Here is a 20913-nt window from a genome sequence, read left to right as displayed (position 1 = left end):
GCGTCCACACACACTCAGCGGCGAGAAACGAGAGGCGCGCGCAGGCACAGTAGGTGACGATGTGACTCTCGCTCGAAAGGAGATGCCGCGCGTGCGTGGTATGCGGCGAGGATACCATAGTTTACGTTTACGATGGCGACACCGCATTTTCTACGCAATATTGTCGTAAAAAAACAGTATTTTTTTTTACAGTGAAGAGTGTACACTTGCTTATTTTTCTGTTTTTCGGCAGAACCCTGAAAGGTGCACTTGGCTGACGAAGTGACAGATTACTGTACCTGTGAATGCACTGCGCACCGCACTGATGTCATCATGAAGCCTGATTGTAAAATCGCGCTGGTATTTACACCTGCCGGAGACCGCTGCTTCCAGAACAAGTCAGTCTTTTTGTCAAGCAGCTCTTCAACAGCGACAAGCCATCCTTTTATGCACTGGCAGCTCTGCTGCGAGTTTAACGATGGTAAATCCTTCAAATTCGAAGCGTTGCTAGAAAAGGGCCATCTTGTGGCTTGCATGAGACCTGCTGGAAGAAACAAGCTTCCGTGTGACAAGGTAAGCGCCTTCATTTTAAGAGTCAGATATCTGGGCTGTGTAGAGGAAGCTGCGAGCATAAATTTATGTACAAGCTTCGAAAATTTTGACATCTCTGTCCCAGGTTGGCATACTCGATTAAGAGTGCACTATCATTCCAAGAGCAGTGCTTTCTTGGCTCTGGCTATGCTTTGCACATTCTGTTCAGAATATGACACAGTAATAGTAATAAACTTTATTGATTAAGAGAAGGGGGGAGGGGCAGGCATCAGGCGACGTCTTCGCTCAAGGCGAGTGGCGTCCTGTCCACGGGGCTTGCCTGGTCAGCCGAGCCTCCCACTGCTCGACGATTGGCTCCTTGATGGGACAACGGATATTTTTGTAGCGTGAGCAATACTGGCGAGTTTGAGCAGTTTCGCGTATTTCCTGGAGAGCCGTGCTGCGCATGCGCGAAGAGCAGTGACGTCACACGGCGCACAGCTGGCGCGCCAGAGACGCCGCCTCGCCGATCTGCGCCTCGCCAATCTGCGGATTCCAGAGAAGTGACGTCATAGAAGCGGCAGACGCACTGGCGCCGGCGCGTGCCCTGCCGTGCGCCTCTGTTGCGCAGTAGCCAAGTCTGACGCTGCGCCGGAGCCTCTTGATAGCGCCTCTCATTTCGTGCGCATGCGCAGAGGTATGGAGTGTACTAGACAAAGTATACATATAGCGGGGCGTTTGCCAGTGTGGTATAGAAATGGAGAAGGAGAACGAAATTGCTGCTCAGAGGCGCAGAAGAGCAGAGAAGCTTAACTTATCGGATCCCGAAGCAGTTTCCTGGCAATTAGCGGTTTAGCGTACGAAGAACGAACAGAAGAAGGCTAAACGTGCTGCGGAGACACCGGAGCAAAGGGAGGAATTAACGTCTAGCAAGGCGGCGTCGCCAGGAGGCTGAGCAACGTGCCCGATCATCTCAGCAGCAGCAACAACAAGACGTCGTCGATGACGTCAAGGCGCATACCGTATGTGTGTCATTGAAGCAGCAGTAAGCATGATAATCAAGCTAATTCTAGACAACCAGGAAAGCTAAGAATAACCAGCTGAACCTTAGCTCACGCTACGTATATCCTGGCATAGCCAAGCTAAGCCACTGCTAATATTTCTGTGTGTGTGGGTTTCAGTTGTGGATTCGCTTATGCAAAGAAAAACAATTTAGAAATGGTGTTCACCCTAATTCGAGTGAATTTTAATTTCCTTTTTTTTTCTCTTCGAGGATCCTCGCATACACAGTGTCACAGCAGTGCTTGCTATGTTATTGAATAACATATCATTGTTTGAAAGCAACTTGCATCTTCGATTCCTACCGCTTTATGTTTTTTTTTTCTTATTCCTTGGATCCTTACCCAAATATTGCCGTTGTATTCTAGTAGGTGCTAAACGCCTTCTTCTAATTTCATCTAAATCTTGACGAATCCTCGTAGTCAGTATGAGTCGTGAACAGAGGGCAAACAAAGCAACAAACTGCACGCTTTTAACTGTGTTATCTGATGCTTGGCGATATCTTCGGAAATTGCTAGTGACTCGGCTCCCTCTCTTGCGGCCATGTACGCAAAGCCTACCGACGGCCCCCTGGCCAAAAGCCATCGCAGCGGTTCTTTTCCAGTAAGAGAGGAATCTCGCTCAGTGACATGTGGTGACTAAGTGGATCTGTTCATGTTTGTTTGGCGCAATATGCAAGAAAGAAAATAGAATGGTCAAGGCGAACATATCGGCCCCAGCGAGCATGGCGACTCTGAAATCAAGGCCTCAATGCCGGCCGCACGTAGTCGAGGAATCGTCGAGCAACCTCTGAATGTTTACCAAGCAAGCACGATCAGTTTTCCTGTAACGTATCGGGCGGAAAGAAATTAAAAATATACGGACAAATACGTGAAAGAATGACATTCTTATTGATGATAACCATGGAAGTGTGTTCGAAAAACTGCAACACATCACGGATTGGCCGGTATCGAATTCCGCAGTGTTTTTCCTATGATAATGCATTCACATCGAATGTAATTTTATTGCGATAGCAATTATATGGACACTCCAACCGCACTTTTGCCGTCGTCGTCACCTTGATGTTCCGTCCAACCATGATAAAATCGTCGCCGCCCTCCGTGCGTTGTGTGTGCGAGTGAAGGCGTGCGATGGTCAGCCGGCAACCGCAGCTTAATCTCGCGCACGCGACCGAGGAAGGCGGCTGGAAGCGCACGCTCTCCGTTACGCGCGAGGAACGGGGAGGAGGCAACGGAGCCGGGTGAGAGGGTGCGTTCTGCTTACGCGGCTGCTGCTCACGGAGCTATCTTGAAATTATTGGGCAGCAGAAATAAGCGTCACTTTCTTCTTCAATAAAATCACTACTACTAGCTATCTTGAAAGCGATCTGCGACGCGGCTGAAGTGCGCGCCCGCGGCGGCCTCATCTTCAAAGCGATCTGCGATTGGCCAAAGGGCATTCGCCGAGTGCCGGTAACTTCGTATGCGCTGCGCTTTCGACATTTAGTTCGCGTTGATGCGAGAGTAGAGTGTACTAGAAATTGTCTAGTACACTCTAACCGAGAGCCAGCGCGAAGGTCACTTTGCTCGCTGCCGCTGGCGCGATTTCTCAATCCAGCGTTTTGACGAGCTCCCGCGGTCATCGAGCGATATGTGTTCATGTTTAACGGTGCGCGCGTGACACTGTGCTTGTATATTTAGTTAGTAACCGAATATTTACAACTTTATATGGCCCATTAAACTACTATCCTTACTTCGTATAGCTGTCTACTAATTTGCTATCGCAATCGATGACTCGCCTTTCGGGCGAAACTGCGTCTTTTTTTACATTAATATTGTTATTTCTAACGCGGGCTTGCCTCCTCATGAAACCAACAAATAAAGGGGCTTTAATAAGCAATTGTGCCAACTTAGTAGCACGCGCTGCTTGAAATTGGTTTTAAAGGAAGACTACCATCTCATGCCAAAATCGCGGACTTACAACATTCTGATCTGTCCTTTGTACCGCCACTTCAATTTCATCGTTTCTTTAGGTCGGACTTGTCAAGGGCTCTGGAGTTTGTGCAGAAGTACGTTTATCTAGGTTAACTACTCACGGGAACTCTGATCATGCGAAGGAAACTTGCACAAGTGTAAAATTTGGTTGTGGTGCATACGGCAATCATTACAACAATCCTGGCTGGGAGCTTACCACTTTAGTTGAAAAGTCTACAATCATTACATTGCACGGGTGCTCAAATATGGGGCGGAAACTTGGAGGTTTACAAATAATCTCAAGAACAAGTTAGGGACCACGCAAAAAACGATGGAATGAAAAATGTTAATCGTAACGTTAAGAGACATGAAGAGAGTGGTGTGGATCAGAGAGCAAATGTGGAAATCGGCCAATACCATCCTCATCTCCAAGCCAGGTAAGCCCCCTAGCCTCGACAACATCCGCCCAATTTCGCTCACATCGTGCGTGTGGAAGGTTGTTGAGCACACAATCCTAAGCAGACTTTCTCGCTACCTGGAGGACCACGACGTTACCCACCCAACATGATTGGCTTCAAGGCCAGACACTCGACGCAGGGCGCGATGAAGCTCATCGAGCATCGCATTATTGACCGTAATACGCGGGACACGAGAGCCATTCTAGGTCTAGACCAGGAAAAGGCATTTCACAACATTCTTCATGCCATAGGCGCCGACTACGGGACGTTTCCGGGGCTCGAGCCCCCTTTGGAGTATTCCCGGGGAGCAGGCGCGTAGCCAGGGGGGGGGGGGGGCTGATGGGGCTTCAGCCCCCCCCCCCCCCCCCCCCCGAAATTTTTTCGTGCTGGCATGCACCGCCGACCAAAACTACCACTGACGCCGGTAATCATTCTGGATTTTGTCTACAATGTCTTTTTCACGCTCTAAAAGACATTTCGGCACGAACATTGCTAACCCGGGCTGGATTTCGTGGCAATGCCCTTGCACCTGGAGTCACGTAACGCATGGAGCCCCAACCGAGCACAAACTTTCAAGGGTTTTTCGATAGTGAGCAGGCGCGTTGCGGCATCTCTCAGCGGTCGCAGAATCTACGGAGCGCATGGATTTAAATTACGAAACTTTAAGGGTATAAAGTTGTCATAAACTTTTGACGCGAAAGGTGCACTGACATTACCAAAGGCGTGCTTTAAAAGATTTTCCATTCTGGAACTTTATGGGGTTAATGTTCTTATAAACTTGGGCCAACATGCGCGCACTGGAGCCCTCGTGTCCAAGCCGTTCCAGAAATGAAAGCACGCGCTCGCAATCTTCTACACACAAGAAAATACTAAATATCACCGTGACTGTCAGCTAGCAGCTGATAATTTTCTCCAAAGATTTTCAGGAAGCGTGCCCAATATGATCGATCAGCTGGACCAGGGCAGGCAAAGTAAAATATGGGAAAACAGAAGAAAGTAAACGGCCTACTATTGAGAATTTTTTTATGCGTGCTACAAGGTCTGGCTCGCCGTGGCCACAGGAGCAGTGGCCCTATGGATTTAAGCATAGCCCACCCCCCCCCCCCCCTGAAAATACAGGTATTTTCAAAGCGCTTCTTCGCATGCGAGCTGATTGTGGAGATACATATCTGAAGAACCATTTGGAAAGTTGCCCCAGTAATGCCTGGTATTTAAGCCCAGATCCGCAAAACCTAATTATAGAAATTTGAGGTGAAATTATCAAAGAAAGCCTATAGATGCAAAAGCAGGCTGCTTCTCCATACTTCCTGACGAAACGACGGACATGGCTGGAATCGAACAGCCTACTGTTTGTGCAAGGTACGCAAACAAGGATGCCAACGACATCGAGGGAGTGTTTTAGGTTTTAACACCGGAATAAATGCCCAGCTCTCATTGACACTGCAGGTTCTATGTAAATGTGTAAATAATACTGCAGATTCTAGTCACCCTTCCAGTGACCACTGCCAGCGCAGAGAGAATATTTTTTAACAAAGGTTTACTAAAAAACTACTTGCGCTCTATAATGTCTGTGGAACCCATGATTAGGCTGGCGCTTCTATACACCCACCCACAGAAATGTCGGCATCAACGTGTCCGAAGTCATTGACCGCTTCACTCAACTTCCCCGCCGAGAGAAGTTTGTCCTGTAGATAGCGAAGCAGCAAAAATCAATGCAAGTAAAAAGCTATGTTCCTTCAGGTCCATAAGCTTTTAATTATGAAAACGTATGACTGTTCATTAGCTTTTAAAACTGCAGAAATTTTCGCCGTTTATTCTCGCAGTTAGCATCATGATCAAAATTATCAAGCGAATACAAAAATTACGAGGACATCAATAACCAATTTTGACTGACCTTGCTCATTGAAACCCCGGCCCACGCGGCGTTTGCCAAAAACACACTCGGATATTGGATAGTTCAACTTGCCGCATCATTCGTGGCTTTTGTTTGTCCTTTTCTTTCCTTTTTAGCTACCTGCTTTTATTTCTTTTTTGAAACGAAGCAACACCCTCCTTTAGTTTTGGGTGCAGAATAATTGTTGGCGCGGTGCAGGCAGTTAAATTAAACATTTTCGAATGGATTTCTGTATTATTCCTCTATTACTCTACCCATATGGCGCTGTCGCGACCGCCGCATGGCCCGAGTACATATCACGATTTCTGCGATCATAGTTTTGTTCTTGCCTGGATCATCTGTCTTTCTGTGCGCAAAGTTTGCTATCTGTGACTGCGTAACATGTTTATTTGTCTTGTTTGACGCATTATATGCAGTGACGTTTGCTTAAATACGTAGATTTATTGCAGACTTATACGTGTCTTTAAATATCTTGTTGCGAGGTTTTGTGTATACAAGCAGTGAACTTTGTTTCCAGCGACTCTTTTTTGCCCCTTAGCGAGTTGTATCTTCGCATTTATTTTTTCCATTCTATATCTTCGCATTTCTAATGTATATTTTTCAGAACTCCTACATTTTATTTGTACTCACTTTTGCTAGTATAATCTCGGTGTAATTGTAATACACGACCGGTTACAGCTGCTCCTGCGCAATCTATTGCACCGAAGGACAGCGTCATTGAGGTTCTTCCTGGCCGTTGCATATGTACAAAAATGTAAACAAGGTTCTTGAATGACAAAGATTCATCAAAATATTTCTCCTCAACTTATTCATTTCTTGGCCTTTCCGTTTTTCATATCAGCTGCACACACTGCTTTGCTCGTTTCGAACTGATAGAGTTCTAAAGTTCGTGTGATATTTTATTTACTTATTAAATAGACAAAAGAAAACGCGGACGCATTGATATCACTTACTTCTGCCACAATTTTTGGGACATACGAATATATCCTTTTATGAACCCCCCCCCCCCCCTTTAATGTACGCGCGAGGCAGCAGCATGCAACGCTCGCGCGAGGCCAGGCCTCTCTCTGCTGACCTGCTCAAACAGGGGGCTTTGTTTGTCACTGCAGCAAAAAACACCGCATATCCACGGGGTGAATGATGATGAGTGGGCGAAGCTCCGGAGGGAATCATCGGTAAACCGTGAATCTTCCGTGTAATTCGCCCAGTCTCGCCGCACTAAATCGAACGATTGACTTCCACCAATGGCACGCGCCATATGTGACGTCATTACTATTTTCTAACAGCGCCCTTCATTATAATTGCACCATCTCCCGCTTAAGGGGACGCTAGCACAAACGCGTTAGAAACGTGCAGTACTCTCTAGTAAGGTGGAGAGGCCACAGCGTCTTACGCAGCCGTTTACACATGCCGGAACGTGCACCGCGTTTGCCGACGCCATCACATGACTGCTGAGAGAGTATAACCCCCGTATTCATAAACGCTCCTCGACTTGAACTTGACTTGCCACCACCTTCAACGCGTTTCGAACGCGCTGCCCAAGGCGGTGGCAAGTCAAGTCGAGGAGCGTTTATGAATACGGGGGTAAGGCGGAGAGGCCACAGCGTCTTACACCAGCTTCTTACACGGGCCGTAACGCACTAGCACAAACGCGTTATAAACGCGCAGTCTTTCGTTAATGTTGGGTATTTAGTGTCATCGTGGTGAGTGTGTCCATGTGCGCTTCGTGGCGTAGTAGTTAGCGCCGCGCGTTCGGAAGCGAGGGGTCCCTGGTTCGATTCCGCGCTACGGACACAACTTTCGGAATTTTTTTTCTTCATAAAAGTAGACGTGGCTACCTACTACGACGACGACGACTACTACTACTACTACATACTACAGAGGAGGGACAGACCCACACCCTAAGGAGTTTCGCCCCTAAAATACATATTTTACTTGACAGTGCATAGCATTCAATAATTCGTTTGCAGCATCTAATATACAATTGCATTGGCAATGCAGTTATTGTATATGCATTTGATCCCTCGACAAATTCTCTAAGGAGGAGGCCGCGCCGCAACCTGAGCCCCCCCCCCCCCCCCCCGAACGAAATTTCTGGCTACGCCACTGCCGGGGAGGGGGGGGGGCGGAGCCCAATGCTCCCCGACGATCCGTAGCCTATCCCCCCTCCCGCCCCTAAAGTGTCATTACCAGAGCTTTGTCACCCACATAATTTGAGGATTTTTTGGCGTTGCCTCTACCTTTTCACGTTTGTTGTGGCTAACTGCTTACTGCATCATTGTTGGCGCGGACGTGCACGGCTTTTAATTTATACTTTCGCTGTAGATTGCGGCAAATCCTTATAATAGGAGGACAAGCGAATTCAAGCGAGGACAAGCGGCGGCTATCTCATCCGTGTTTCCTCACTTCAACATTTTTTTTGTTTGTTTCCGCTTACACAATATAATTAAATATATGCACTGGACAAAGTTTACTATATTTTTAAAGAGAAGAAGGTAGTCAACTGAATAGGTAGCCTATGCCTAGAGAATGAATATGTTCATGTATGTTCACCTTACTTCGAATTACTTTGCGTCCTTTTTTGACCCTTAAAAACACCTGCAGACTTCAATGAACCCTTCGGCAGTCTTCTATCAATGGCTTGTGAAAAGCACGTGATTGATATGTGTCTCAATATTGATTCTCTTTCCGGTAGGCAATGCTAACGACTGGCGACAAAAAAAGAAAAAAACTCTTCTAATTATTTACAACATTTACGCATTAGGGATGCAAACAGTCTCTTGCATGCAGAGGCCATAATTATGGGGTGTTTCCGCAAACCCTTTCAAATAATTTTCAAAGGTTGCCTGTGGCAGATAGCACAGTTCTAGTTCATGAGCTGGTCTACCCGAAAAGGCGGACATTACTTGCACAAAAAATTGAAATGCATAATCGAATAATTAACAAAAATTCACTAATTAGGTTTTAACATATTAACTTATGGCTCATGTTGCACTTTACAAATTCTAGCAGTGGAGTTCCCGAGGCAGATGCATTGGGAACTAATTCTCAGGATGGCACCAGTTTCGAAATACTAATTCCCGAACATTGCGGAGAAATGCATGGGTGTTCCAGTTACTTTTATGCTTACCCGCCGTGGTTGCTTAGTGACTATGGTGTTGGACTGCTAAGCATGAGATCGCGGGATCAAATCACGGCCACGGCGGCTGCATTTCGATAGGGGTGAAATGCTAGAACACCTGTATACTTCGATTTAGGTGCACGTTAAAGAACCGCAGGTGGGCTAAATAATTCCAGAGTCCTCCACTACGGTGTACCTCATAATCAGATCGTGGTTTTGGCAGGTAAAGCCCAATAATAACCCAAGGGGCGGGGCCTCGCCTCGATGACCGTATCACCATTTCCTTTTTTTTCTCCCTCTCTGTTTGGAGGCGCGGTCGGTTGTGCCCCGGTGCCGCCGCTGAAGCTGCGGTGCCGGGCGCCGACGCGAAGTGGCGGTAGTTGGGGTGTTGGGGAGCGCAGCGTTCAAAAAAAAAGCCGGCAGATCCCCCGCCCTGTGGGAATCGATGTTACGCGAAGCAGTGTGCGGCGAGCCAACCAAGTTAACGAAACGACCATGAGAGCACCAAGACGTAGGCGGCTTTTTCATTACCTACATGACACGAATTTCATGACATTCACGTCATGAGTCCTTAGGAGTCCTTTTAGCAGCGCCTAGGAGACCTTAAGGCGAAAATTTTAGCCATGCTTATGACTATGGCTTGAACCATTGAAGTTTAGCCTTTTTCTTCACTTAGTACCCACGTCCGAACCCATTTCAGTGGTTTTTGAGTGTTAACGTTTTTTTTGCTGAGTCATTGTCATTTTTGCTGAGTCATAGTCATGACTATGACTTCTACCACCATCCTTTAGTGTTTTCTTCACTTAGTATCCACGTCAGAAACCATTTCAGTGGCTTTTGAGTGTAAATCTATTTTCGCTGAGTCATTGTCAATTATACTGAATCATGCTCATGAGTATGATTTCTACCATCATCCATTAGTGTTTCCTTCAATCAGTACCCCCCCCCCCCCGCAGGGGCGTCTGCGTCAGCAGGCGTTTGGTGTGTTGCGACACCACGGACCCGAGCACATGGGGGTTGGACCCTCCCGCGCCTATCCGTGCGCGGCTTAGCCGTGTCCGGGGAAAAGGGTATCCTGGGGGTTGAGCCGATGCCGGGCGTTTGGACCTTTACGGCCCCTCGGCGGAGGCAACACACCTCTTTGGCCTCTCCTTCACGTAGACGGCACCCCCGGACTGACCCACCCGGGGGAAATCGGTGGTCGCCTTTTCCTGTCCCCCTCTCCAACCTTTTGCTTTCCTATCTCCTTTATTTTGCTCTCCTATCATCTCTTCTCTTCCGTCACTTCCAAATTTTCACAGGCGGCTTGGGTTAACCTTGTGTATGTGCCCTCTCTTGGGTATCTTATATTGGGTTATAGCAGCAATGCACGGCTGGCACCTGCAGCCTTACACGTTAAGTGCTGCAGCGTCCCCTAGTTGGGCTCCGTGGTGGGTGGCCGCCATTGCCGCCGAAATATACCAAACAATTATGGGAACACCTGCATTTCCCCGTTTACTTGATCGTCACTCTCACAAGAGGGGACGCACCGATGAACTACTTAACCTCTTCAAACCAAAAGAAATCTTCCCCCGGTTCCAAGTAGTGCACAGTGAAAAAACTGGAAAGCCAGCTAGAACCGTATCCCCTTTTCTTGTTGCGAAAGGCTTGACTGACGCCCTTGGCACAGGTTATAAAGTCACCAAAATGGCGAGCGGGGACCTTCTGCTTGAGATCCGCAATAAAGAGCAGCACAATAAACTCAACAAGCTTGTGGCATTCGGAGACATTCCTGTCACCGTTTCACCTCATCGTTCTATGAATACAGCACGCGGTGTAGTGTCTGATGCAGATCTCATCGACTTGTCCGAAACCGAACTATTGGAAGGCTGGAAAGAGCAAAACGTAACCAATCTACAGCGTATCACTATCAGACGAGACAATAAAGAAATTCCTACAAAACACCTTATTCTGACCTTTGCCACTTGCGATCTGCCGCAAACCATAGAAACTGGATACACAAAGATAGCTGTCAGGCCATACATACCTAATCCCAGAAGATGTTTCCAATGTCAACGATTTGGCCACGGCTCGCAAAGCTGCCGTGGTAAACTCACATGTGCGAAATGTGGAACCCAAGGTCATTCCTCAGATAACCGTGAAGCGATACCTCACTGTGTAAACTGTGACGGTGAGCATCCAGCTTACTCCCGATCTTGTCCTAACTTGAAAAAAGAAAAAGAAATTATCACTCTAAAAGTGCGTGAGAATATCTCTTTCAAGGAAGCTCGTCAAAGGTGCTCACCATTCCACAGCACAACCTATGCCGAGGCGACGCGTCAGGGGGCAGCGTCGAACCGGCCTTCGCCACCTGCCCGGATCGCGCATAGCGAGCCGTTGGCTGTGGCGCCCTCCGCCCCTGCGGTGGCTGCAGTCAAATCTGCTCCACCCACCCAGACAGAGAGATCGGCTACCTCAGGGACGTCGGGTCTCAAGACCACGCCCCACCAGGCGAGGTCTGAAAGACGAACTAGCAGCCCGCACGTGCGGGCATCCAGTGCCTCCCAGGAGGCAATGGACACAACACCGGCGCCATTGGTGCCCAAAAACCGGCGTGACTCTCTCGAGCGCGCTAAAACCAACAAAAAACCCATAACGGGGCCAAACGACGGTCCTGTTACTTAAGACACTACACAACTGAACACAGAACACTCTCTTCAACAAGATGGCGGTACAAATTATTCATTGGAATGCCCGTGGCATTATAAACAACTTAGACGACATCAAAGAAATCATACAAGAATTTAATCCTAGGCTGTTCTGTGTTCAGGAAACACACTTAAAGACATATAATACAAATCTCCTAACACACTACACATTATTTCGCAAAGATCGCGATGATGGCCACACCGCGTCTGGCGGCGTGGCCATTATAGCTCAGAGGTCAGTTGCTTGCCAACACCTCCACCTTCAAACAAATCTAGAGGCAGTAGCAGTTAGGGCAATACTGTTTGACAGGTTGGTGACAGTCTGTTCATTGTACGTACCACCCGAACATCGTTTGCCGCTTACGGAACTTCATACGCTTGTCAATCAGCTCCCTGAGCGATTCATAATAACAGGTGACCTGAATGCCCATAATACGCTTTGGGGCGACTCGCGCTGCGATGCAAGAGGGCGTACTGTAGAAGACTTTCTTTTATGTTCTGGTGCGGTTCTGCTGAATAAAAAAGAACCCACCTTCTATAGCGCCACACATAAGTCATACTCATCAATAGACCTAACCATAGCCTCTCCAACTCTGATGCCATACCTTGACTGGAAGGTCATAAAAAACCCTTACGGAAGTGACCACTTCCCTATTGTTTTAAATATAACAAAACAAGCTAGCTGCCTTCCACAGGTTCCTCGATGGAAAACCGACTCGTCTAACTGGGAACTGTTTAAAAAGATTACGTACTTGGAGCGGGATGCTTGAGTTTCTTTTAATATAGACGATGCTGTGGCATATTTGACAGGTTTTATAATTGACGCTGCTGAAAAATGCATAAAACAAACTAACGGACTCGCTAATAAGCGTCGTATACCTTGGTGGAACGACGAATGTAGAGAGGCACGAAAAAAACAAAATAAGGCTTGGCGCCTGCTTCGTGACTCTCCAACTGCGGAGAATCTCGTTAATTTCAAGCAGGCAAAATCACAGGGCAGGAGAACACGTCGACGTGCTAAGCGAGACAGTTGGGAAAAATACATATGTAGCATCAACTCTTACAAGGATGAGAATAAGGTTTGGAACAGGGTGAACAAATTAAATGGCCGGCAAACACAACCACTTCCCTTAGTAAACACTCAAGGCGACACCATGAAAGATCAAGCCGATTTCCTGGGCGAACATTTTCAAAGTATTTCTAGGACATCACACTATGGGCCAACTTTTCTAAAGTTCAAGGAACGCGCAGAGCGGGAACGCCTCGAACGAAAAAGCACAACAGATGAACCTTACAACAGTCCGTTTAGTCTCGCTGAACTCAAGGCCTCTCTCAGTTCTTGCACCAACTCCGCACCAGGTGGTGACCGCATAATATATGAAATGATTAAGAACCTGCACTCAGAAACACTAAACACGCTTCTGTCTCTTTATAATACCATGTGGATATCTGGACATATTCTATCCTCATGGAAAGAAGCCATTATCATCCCAATTTATAAACAAGGCAAGGACCCCGCATTAGCCAGCAGCTATAGGCCAATAGCACTGACAAGCTGTATGTGCAAGTTATATGAAAAAATGGTGAACCGGCGTCTTATATATTTCCTGGAAAGCAACCGTCTACTTGACCCGATGCAATGTGGTTTCAGGGAAGGTAGGTCAACAATAGACCACCTCATTCGCATTGAGGCAAACATCAGAGACGCTTATATACACAAACAATTCTTTCTCTCTGTATTTCTCGACTTGGAGAAAGCCTATGACACAACATGGTGATTCGGAATCCTCCGAGACCTATCTGCAATGGGTGTACGCGGCAACATTATAAACATGATAGAGAACTACTTGTCTAACCGCACGTTCCGCGTAAGAGTGGGCAATGCCCTGTCCAGAAGTTTCACTCAAGAGACTGGTGTGCCACAAGGGGGTGTGCTTAGTTGCACCCTTTTCATTGTGAAAATGAACTCCCTTCACAAAGTCATTCCACCCTCAATGTTTTATTCAATATATGTCGATGATGTGCAGATAGGATTTAAGTCTTTTAACCTTGCAATATGCGAGCATCAGGTTCAGCTCGGACTGAACAAAGTGTCAAATTGGGCAAATGAAAATGGTTTTAGGCTAAACCCTCTCAAAAGCTCCTGTGTACTTTTCTCTAGAAAGAGAGGCCTAATACAAGATCCAGATATTATGCTGCATGGACAACACATACCAATCAACACTGAACACAAATTTTAAGGCATTATATTCGACACAAAACTAACCTTCATTCCTCATATCAAGTACCTTAAAGCTAAGTGCCTGAAAACAATGAACATCCTGAAAATACTGTCACACACAACATGGGGTAGCGACAGAAAATGCCTCATGAACCTCTATAGGAGCCTTGTACGATCGCGGTTAGACTACGGCGCAGTAGTGTATAACTCTGCTACCCCCAGTGCTCTCAGGATGCTGAACCCTGTGCATCATCTTGGTATCCGCCTCGCCACCGGTGCCTTCAGGACAAGCCCTATTCAAAGCCTCTATGTAGAATCAAACGAATGGTACCTAGATCTACAACGATCATATTCTACTTTTAATTACTTTCTGAAAGTACACACTGATAAAGACCATCCTTGTTATAATACCATCAACGATATGACCTCTGCAACACTTTTTCATAACAAGCCTGCAGCAAGAGAGCCATTCTCGCTCCGTGTGAAGAGGATCAGCGAAGATATGGACGTTCCATTTCTTGAAAATCGCCTAATGGCTCCTGCTAAGTCGTTACCGCCGTGGTTGTGGCAGATCATTGACTGCGACACCTCATTTGTGGAAGTAACGAAGCACGCTCCAGAGGCCCACAATCGTATGCATTTTCTAGAGTTACAATTTAAGTACTCGTGTCCAGAATATTATACAGATGCGTCTAAATCGCACGCCGGCGTATCTTATGCAGCCGTCGGCCCAACCTATTCGGAGTCCGATGTTCTCCACCCTCACACAAGCATCTTTACAGCAGAGGCCTATGCAGTATGGTCCGCTGCGAAACACATCAAGCAGTTAAAACTTCATAAGGCGGTCATATACACAGACTCGTTAAGCGTCGTTAAAACATCGGTTTCATGCTGCAAACACAAAAATCCAGTAATTGCAGTACTTTTCTCTCTCCTATGTACTATTTATGCCTCTGGCCAACATGTAACGCTATGCTGGGTGCCTCGACACAGAGGTATTGAAGGTAACGTGCTAGCAGACCGAATGGCAACTTCCTTAGATACAAAATCTTGCAATATGTCCATAGCTGTTCCATTTGTTGACCTAAAGCCATATTTGCGGAAAAAACTGAGAACGTACTGGCAACATCAGTGGGACGCTGAAATTCTTAATAAGCTCCACGTGGTTAAGCCACATTTAGGGTATTGGCCATCACTGACCAACTCAAGACGAAGTGATGTCCTATTCTGTCGTCTCAGAATAGGACACACTTATGGTACACACAGTTTTTTGCTGACTGGCGGTGACCTTCCAATGTGTAGTAGATGTGGGGACACCCTCTGTGTTCAGCATGCCTTCCTGGAATGTCGCGAAGCACAAGCCGAGAGGAAAAGACACTTCCCTTTAGCATATAGGCAGTGTATACCACTTCACCTAGCACTGTTTCTAGGCAGAGAACCGCTATTTGACATGAAGTCCGTTTTAGCCTTTTTAAGTGACGTTCGTACGCTCAACGTATTCTGCCCAAGAAATTCGTAGCACGGCCTCCTGCGAGAGGCCGCTGTTGCGATGTCAATCTTTGTTTATAGCACATGCCTCGGGCCCCTTGTACTCAAGGTACCTGGTGAGGCTGTTGTGCTACTCGTTGTCAACCATCACTTTTTCATTTTTAAATACATGTTAAGTCATCACAACCTTCTTCCACCTTTCAACTCATAGCATACGCCACTTCAGTCACTATCATTATTTTACTACCTATATGTTTTACGCCATTTACAGCGACAGTTTTTAGGCCCCTTTACAGCCATGTCACATCTACCATGAGAAACTCATTGCCCGCGTCATAACAGCTCATCAATTACATTACCACTTGTCATGGCGCTCTTTGGCCATATATGGCCCTTGCGCCATAAAACACCACACATCATCAATCAGTACCCACGTCCGAACCCATTTCAGTGGGGGTTTTTTTATTACGAGAAAGACTTGGCGTTAAGGCATAATTCTTGATGTGTATATGCGTATTATATGTGTGCTGTGAGGCCTGTGTTGTGTATGAATTGAAGCAGTGTTTTGTGGAATCTGTAGCCATGTACCCAGCGGTCATAGATGGTTGTCAAGTTTTTGAGCATTAATCTTTTTCGCTGGATCATCGTCATGGCCTACATGCCACGCATGTCATGACATGTCATGACCTATCAATTATGTTCGTCATACACTCTTGTCATACTATGCCAATTTTGGTACCTACCAAGTTCACGAAACGACCATGAGAGGACCAAGACGTAGGCGGCTGTTTCATGACCCACATGACACGCATGTCATGACATTCATCATCATCATCATCATCAGCCTATATTTTATGTCCACTGCAGGATGAAGGCCTCTCCCTGTGATCTCCAATTACCCCTGTCTTGCGCTAGCGTATTCCAACTTGCGCCTGCAAATTTTCTAACTTCATCACCCCATCTGGTTTTCTGCCGACCTCGACTGCGCTTCCCTTCTCTTGGTACCCATCCTGTAACTCTAATGGTCCATCGGTTATCCATCCTACGCATTACATGGCCTGCCCAGCTCCATTTCTTCCGCCTAATGTCAACTAGAATATCGGCTATCCCCGTTTGGTCTCTGATCCACACCGCTCTCTTCTTGTCTCTTAACGTTATTCTTTAGATTTTTCGTTCCATTGCTCTTTGTGCGGTCCTTAACTTGTTCTCAAGCTTCTTTGTTGACCTCCAAGTTTCTGCCCCATATGTTAGCACTGGTAGAATGCAATGATTGTACTTTTCTTTTCAACGACAGTGGTAAGCTCCCAGTCAGGATTTGGCAATGCCTGCCGTATGCACTCCAACCCAATTTTATTCTTCTGCAAATTTCTTTCTCATGATCAGGGTCCCCTGTGAGTAATTGACCTAGATAAACGTACGCCTTTACAGACTCTAGAGGCTGACTGGCGATCCTGAATTCTTGTTCCCTTGCCAGGCTATTGAACATTATCTTTGTCTTCTGCATCTTCATATTCAACCCAATTCTCACACTTTCTCGATTAAGGTCCTCAATCATTTGCTGTAATTCGTCTCCATTGTTGCTGATTAGGACAATGTCATCTGCCAACCGAAGGTTGCTGAGATATTCGCCGTTGATCCTCACTCCTAAGCCTTCCCAGTCTAAGAGCTTCATACTTCTTCTAAGCATGCAGTGAATAGCATTGGAGAGATTGTGTCTCCTTGCCTGACCCCTTTCTTGTAGATAACTTTCTACTTTTCTTGTGGAGGACCAAGGTAGCTGTGGAATTCTTGTAGATATTTGCTAAGATATTCACGTATGCCTCCTGTGCGCCTTGATTACACAATGCCTCTATGACTGCTGGTATCTCTACTGCATCAAATGCCTTTTCATAATCTATGAAAGCCATATAGAGAGGTTGATTATACTCCGCAGATTTCTCGATTACCTGATTGATGACATGGATATGATCCATCGTAGAATATCTCTTCCTGAAGCCAGCCTGTTCTCTTGGTTGGCTGAAGTCAAGTGTTGCCCTGATTCTATTGGAAATTATCTTGGTGAATATTTTATACAATACTGAAAGCAAGCTAATGGGTCAAAATTCTTCAATTCTTTAACGTCTCCCTTCTTATGGATTAGTATAATGTTGGCGTTCTTCCAGCTCTCTGGTACACTTGAAGTTGTGAGGCATTGCGTATAAAGGGCCGCAAGCTTTTCAAGCATGATATCTCCTCCATCTTTGATGAAATCTACTGTTATTCCATCTTCTCGAGCAGATTTTCCCCTGGTCATGTCTTTCAAGGCCCTTTTAACTTCGTCGCTAGTTATAGAAGGAGCCTCTGTATCCGGTTCATCACTATTTCGAATAAAAGTAGCTTGGCTGTTTTGGGCACTGTACAGGTCAGTATAGAATTCTTCTGCTGCTTTTACTATGTCATCGAAATTGCTGATGATATTGCCGCGTAGGTATTCGTGCACAAGTGCACCCTGGTGCCGACAAAGACGACGACCGGGCTGCTCGAGATTCCGGAAGGCATCTAGAGAAGAAGAAGAGATTCTTGTTGTTGGCGCCTCTCTGGTTCCTTCTCCCGAGTACGCCGCGGTGTTTCTATAATAAAGCTCCTGACCTTTGTGCATCGCGACACTGGTGGAGTTGCTGGGTACCGTCGCCTCATGACCGGCACTCCTACGAGCAGCCCTGCATCTAGCCCCACAAGACACCCACGCGTCGAGACGCCTGTTCACCGCACGAGCCGCTGCCTGTAAGGTTTGAGCCCCCAATTTGGCGTCTTGCAAACATCGTCTTCATCAACGGCCGCCACCCCAGCTCCAGCAATGGCACTTCCAAGCAGCCCAACTCGGGTAACAGTTCAAAACCTTCGGATTCCTGAACCATTTCACGGTGACGCGCATGAAGATGCGTTGGACTGGCTGGAGAAATATGAACGAGTAGCGAGATCGAATCACTCGCGCCCCGACCAGAAGCTTTTCAACGTCTATTTCGCACTCGAAAAAAGTGCAAAGACGTGGTTTGAAAACCGCGAGGGAAGTCTGACAACGTGGGAGGACTTTTCGCGTCGGTTTCTCGACACATTCGTGGACACAAATCGACGTGAAAACGCACTGCGCCTTCTCGATACGCGCATCCAAATGCCAAATGAAGGTGTCGCCATGTTTGCCGAAGACATGGCGCGTTTGTTTCGCCGCGCAGATGCCAACATGCCCGAGGCTAAAACGCTCAGCCATCTCATGCGTGGTGTCAAGGAGCAGCTGTTCGCTGGCCTTGTGCGCAATCCACCGACAACAGTGGACGAGTTCAATAAAGAGGCCACAGCAATCGAGCGGGCTCTGCAGCAGCGGTACCAACAGTACGATCGTCTGATTGCCGGGGCACCGACAGGAGCCACAGCACTGGTTACGGACGATGAATCCTGCTTGCGCCAGTTGATACGCCAGATTGTGCGCTAGGAAATTGCGAAGGAGAACGCTAGGCTCGCACCGCCGCACGAGTTCCCGGTTGCCTCCGTCGCTGAAGTGGTATGACAGGAACTCCGACGGGTGCTTGCCCCTTCCGAGCCTCGTACCGAGCTGTCATACCAGCCGAATCCATACAGCTACGCAGACGCGGTCCGCCGTCCGTCGCCGTCTGAGCCGCCGTACCAGCCGAACACATACAGCCATACAGACGCTGTTTACCGTCCCTTGTCTTCCCTTCCGGCGCCACAATACCGTCAACGGCCTCCTGTCGCAGCCTGGGCCCAACGGGAACCTGTCAGACGGCCCCAGCTCCATAGGACCGATATATGGCGCACTGAAGATCGGCGGCCATTGTGCTACAATTGTGGCGAACCAGGACACATCTATCGTTTCTGCCCTCATCGCCCAGCTGGCTACCAGGGCGGCCCATGTGCCACTACGCGTCGCCTGGCTGACGAAAACCGTGTCCCCTTCGACGACAGCCGCACTGGCCGGCAAGTGAGCTCTTCGAATCTCCGGTCGCGCTCACCGTCTCCGGCACGTTTCGCCTCGCCGAACAGCCGCACTTTTGCTGACGTCGTGAGAGGTCGTTCTCCCAGCCCACGGCGAGGAAACTGAAAGCAGCGACCTCAAGGGGGAAGGTTGCAAGTCCTCAAATTGCCGAAAGTCCCCCCTTGTTGCCGAGAAAGGAAGACGCCGATCAAAACGTAAATAATGCCGACAAAACTGTGACTGCCGACCTCGCTGTTATGATGGACGGGCACGAAGCGACGGCCTTAGTAGACACTGGCGCGGACTTTTCAATTATGAGCGAGCCGCTGCCAGACAAACTCAAGAAAGTCAGGACAAAATGGACGGGCCCTTATATTCACAATGCTGGCGGCCAGATTATGGCTCCTGCAGGCAAATGTACTGCAAGGCTCACGATCGGGAACGCAGCTTTTGTCGCCACATTTGTGATTCTGCCGGAGTGCTGCAAATCACTCATTTTAGGCATGGACTTCTTAAGGGAGTATGGTGCCGTTGTCAACATACGCGACGGCGTAGTAACGTTTTCTCCTGCTAACGACACGGCCAATGGAACAGAGCGACAGCGCCGCACCTTACGTATTATCGACGAGGACGTCTGCATACCGCCACTGTCTTGCAGCCTTGTTTCCGTCAGTTGTGGCACAAAGCTCACCGAAGAAGCGGTCGCGTAACATGCAACCGCCCTTCTCTTCCGCCAAGGAGTCGCCAACGCCCGTGGCATCGTCTCCTTAGTCGACGGGCGTACAGATGTTCTATTGACAAATTTCACAAACGAACGTCGGTATATCAGTAAAGGCACCGCTGTCGCGTATCTCGATGATATCGACCACACTGAAGACTGTTTTGCTATGCAAGGAGAAGCCAAGGCTCCTACAACGCCATGCACACCCGCCGTCGATATTGGACCGAGCTTAACACCTGCAGATCGACACCGGCTTATGGAACTGCTTGAACAGTTTAAGGACTGCTTCTCGTCTACGTCGCGAGTTGGTCAAACGCCGCTGACAAAGCATCGCATCATCACGGAGGAGACAGCAAGACCCATCCGACAGAACCCGTATCGTGTAGCTCAGAGAGAACGCGAGGCGATACAGCAGCAGGTTGAAAAGATGCTACAGGATGATGTCATCCAGCCGTCGAACAGCCCATGGGCATCACATCACCTCTGGTGCTTTTCAAAAAGAAAGATGGTAGCTTGCGGTTCTGCATTGATTATCGCAAGCTGAATCATGTTACAAAGAAAGATGTGTATCCGCTGCCGCGGATTGACGACTCTTTAGACAGGCTACGGCATGCGCGCTACTTCTCCTCTATGGACCTCAAGAGTGGATACTGGCAAATAGAGGTAGATGAGCGTGATCGAGAGAAGACGGCATTCGTGACGCCTGATGGGCTTTATGAATTCAAGGTTCTGCCTTTCGGCTTCTGCTCGGCCCCAGCCACGTTTCAAAGGCTCATGGATACTGTCTTATCCGGTGTGAAGTGGAAGACATGCCTGGTGTACCTCGACGATG

General features: G+C 47.7%; 2 protein-coding genes across 3 annotated transcripts in view; one reads left to right on the top strand and one right to left on the bottom strand.

The window, feature by feature from the left end:
- Positions 1-20913, bottom strand: part of LOC119453624 (ribosome biogenesis regulatory protein homolog) — a 219022-nt gene that overhangs the window by 39215 nt on the left and 158894 nt on the right. The window lies entirely within an intron of this gene.
- LOC119453626 (uncharacterized) overlaps positions 1-20913 on the top strand; it is a 41842-nt gene that overhangs the window by 12161 nt on the left and 8768 nt on the right. For both annotated transcript variants that reach the window (XM_037715683.2, XM_049668295.1), the window contains one exon: positions 233-552. In XM_037715683.2, the coding sequence (XP_037571611.1) occupies positions 313-552 (240 nt within the window). In that variant the 5' untranslated portion in view covers positions 233-312. The remainder of the gene's footprint in view (positions 1-232; positions 553-20913) is intronic.

Source organism: Dermacentor silvarum, chromosome 5 (genome assembly GCF_013339745.2).
Source record: "Dermacentor silvarum isolate Dsil-2018 chromosome 5, BIME_Dsil_1.4, whole genome shotgun sequence".
NCBI lineage: Eukaryota > Metazoa > Arthropoda > Arachnida > Ixodida > Ixodidae > Dermacentor > Dermacentor silvarum.
This window is presented reverse-complemented; position numbering and strand designations above follow the sequence as displayed.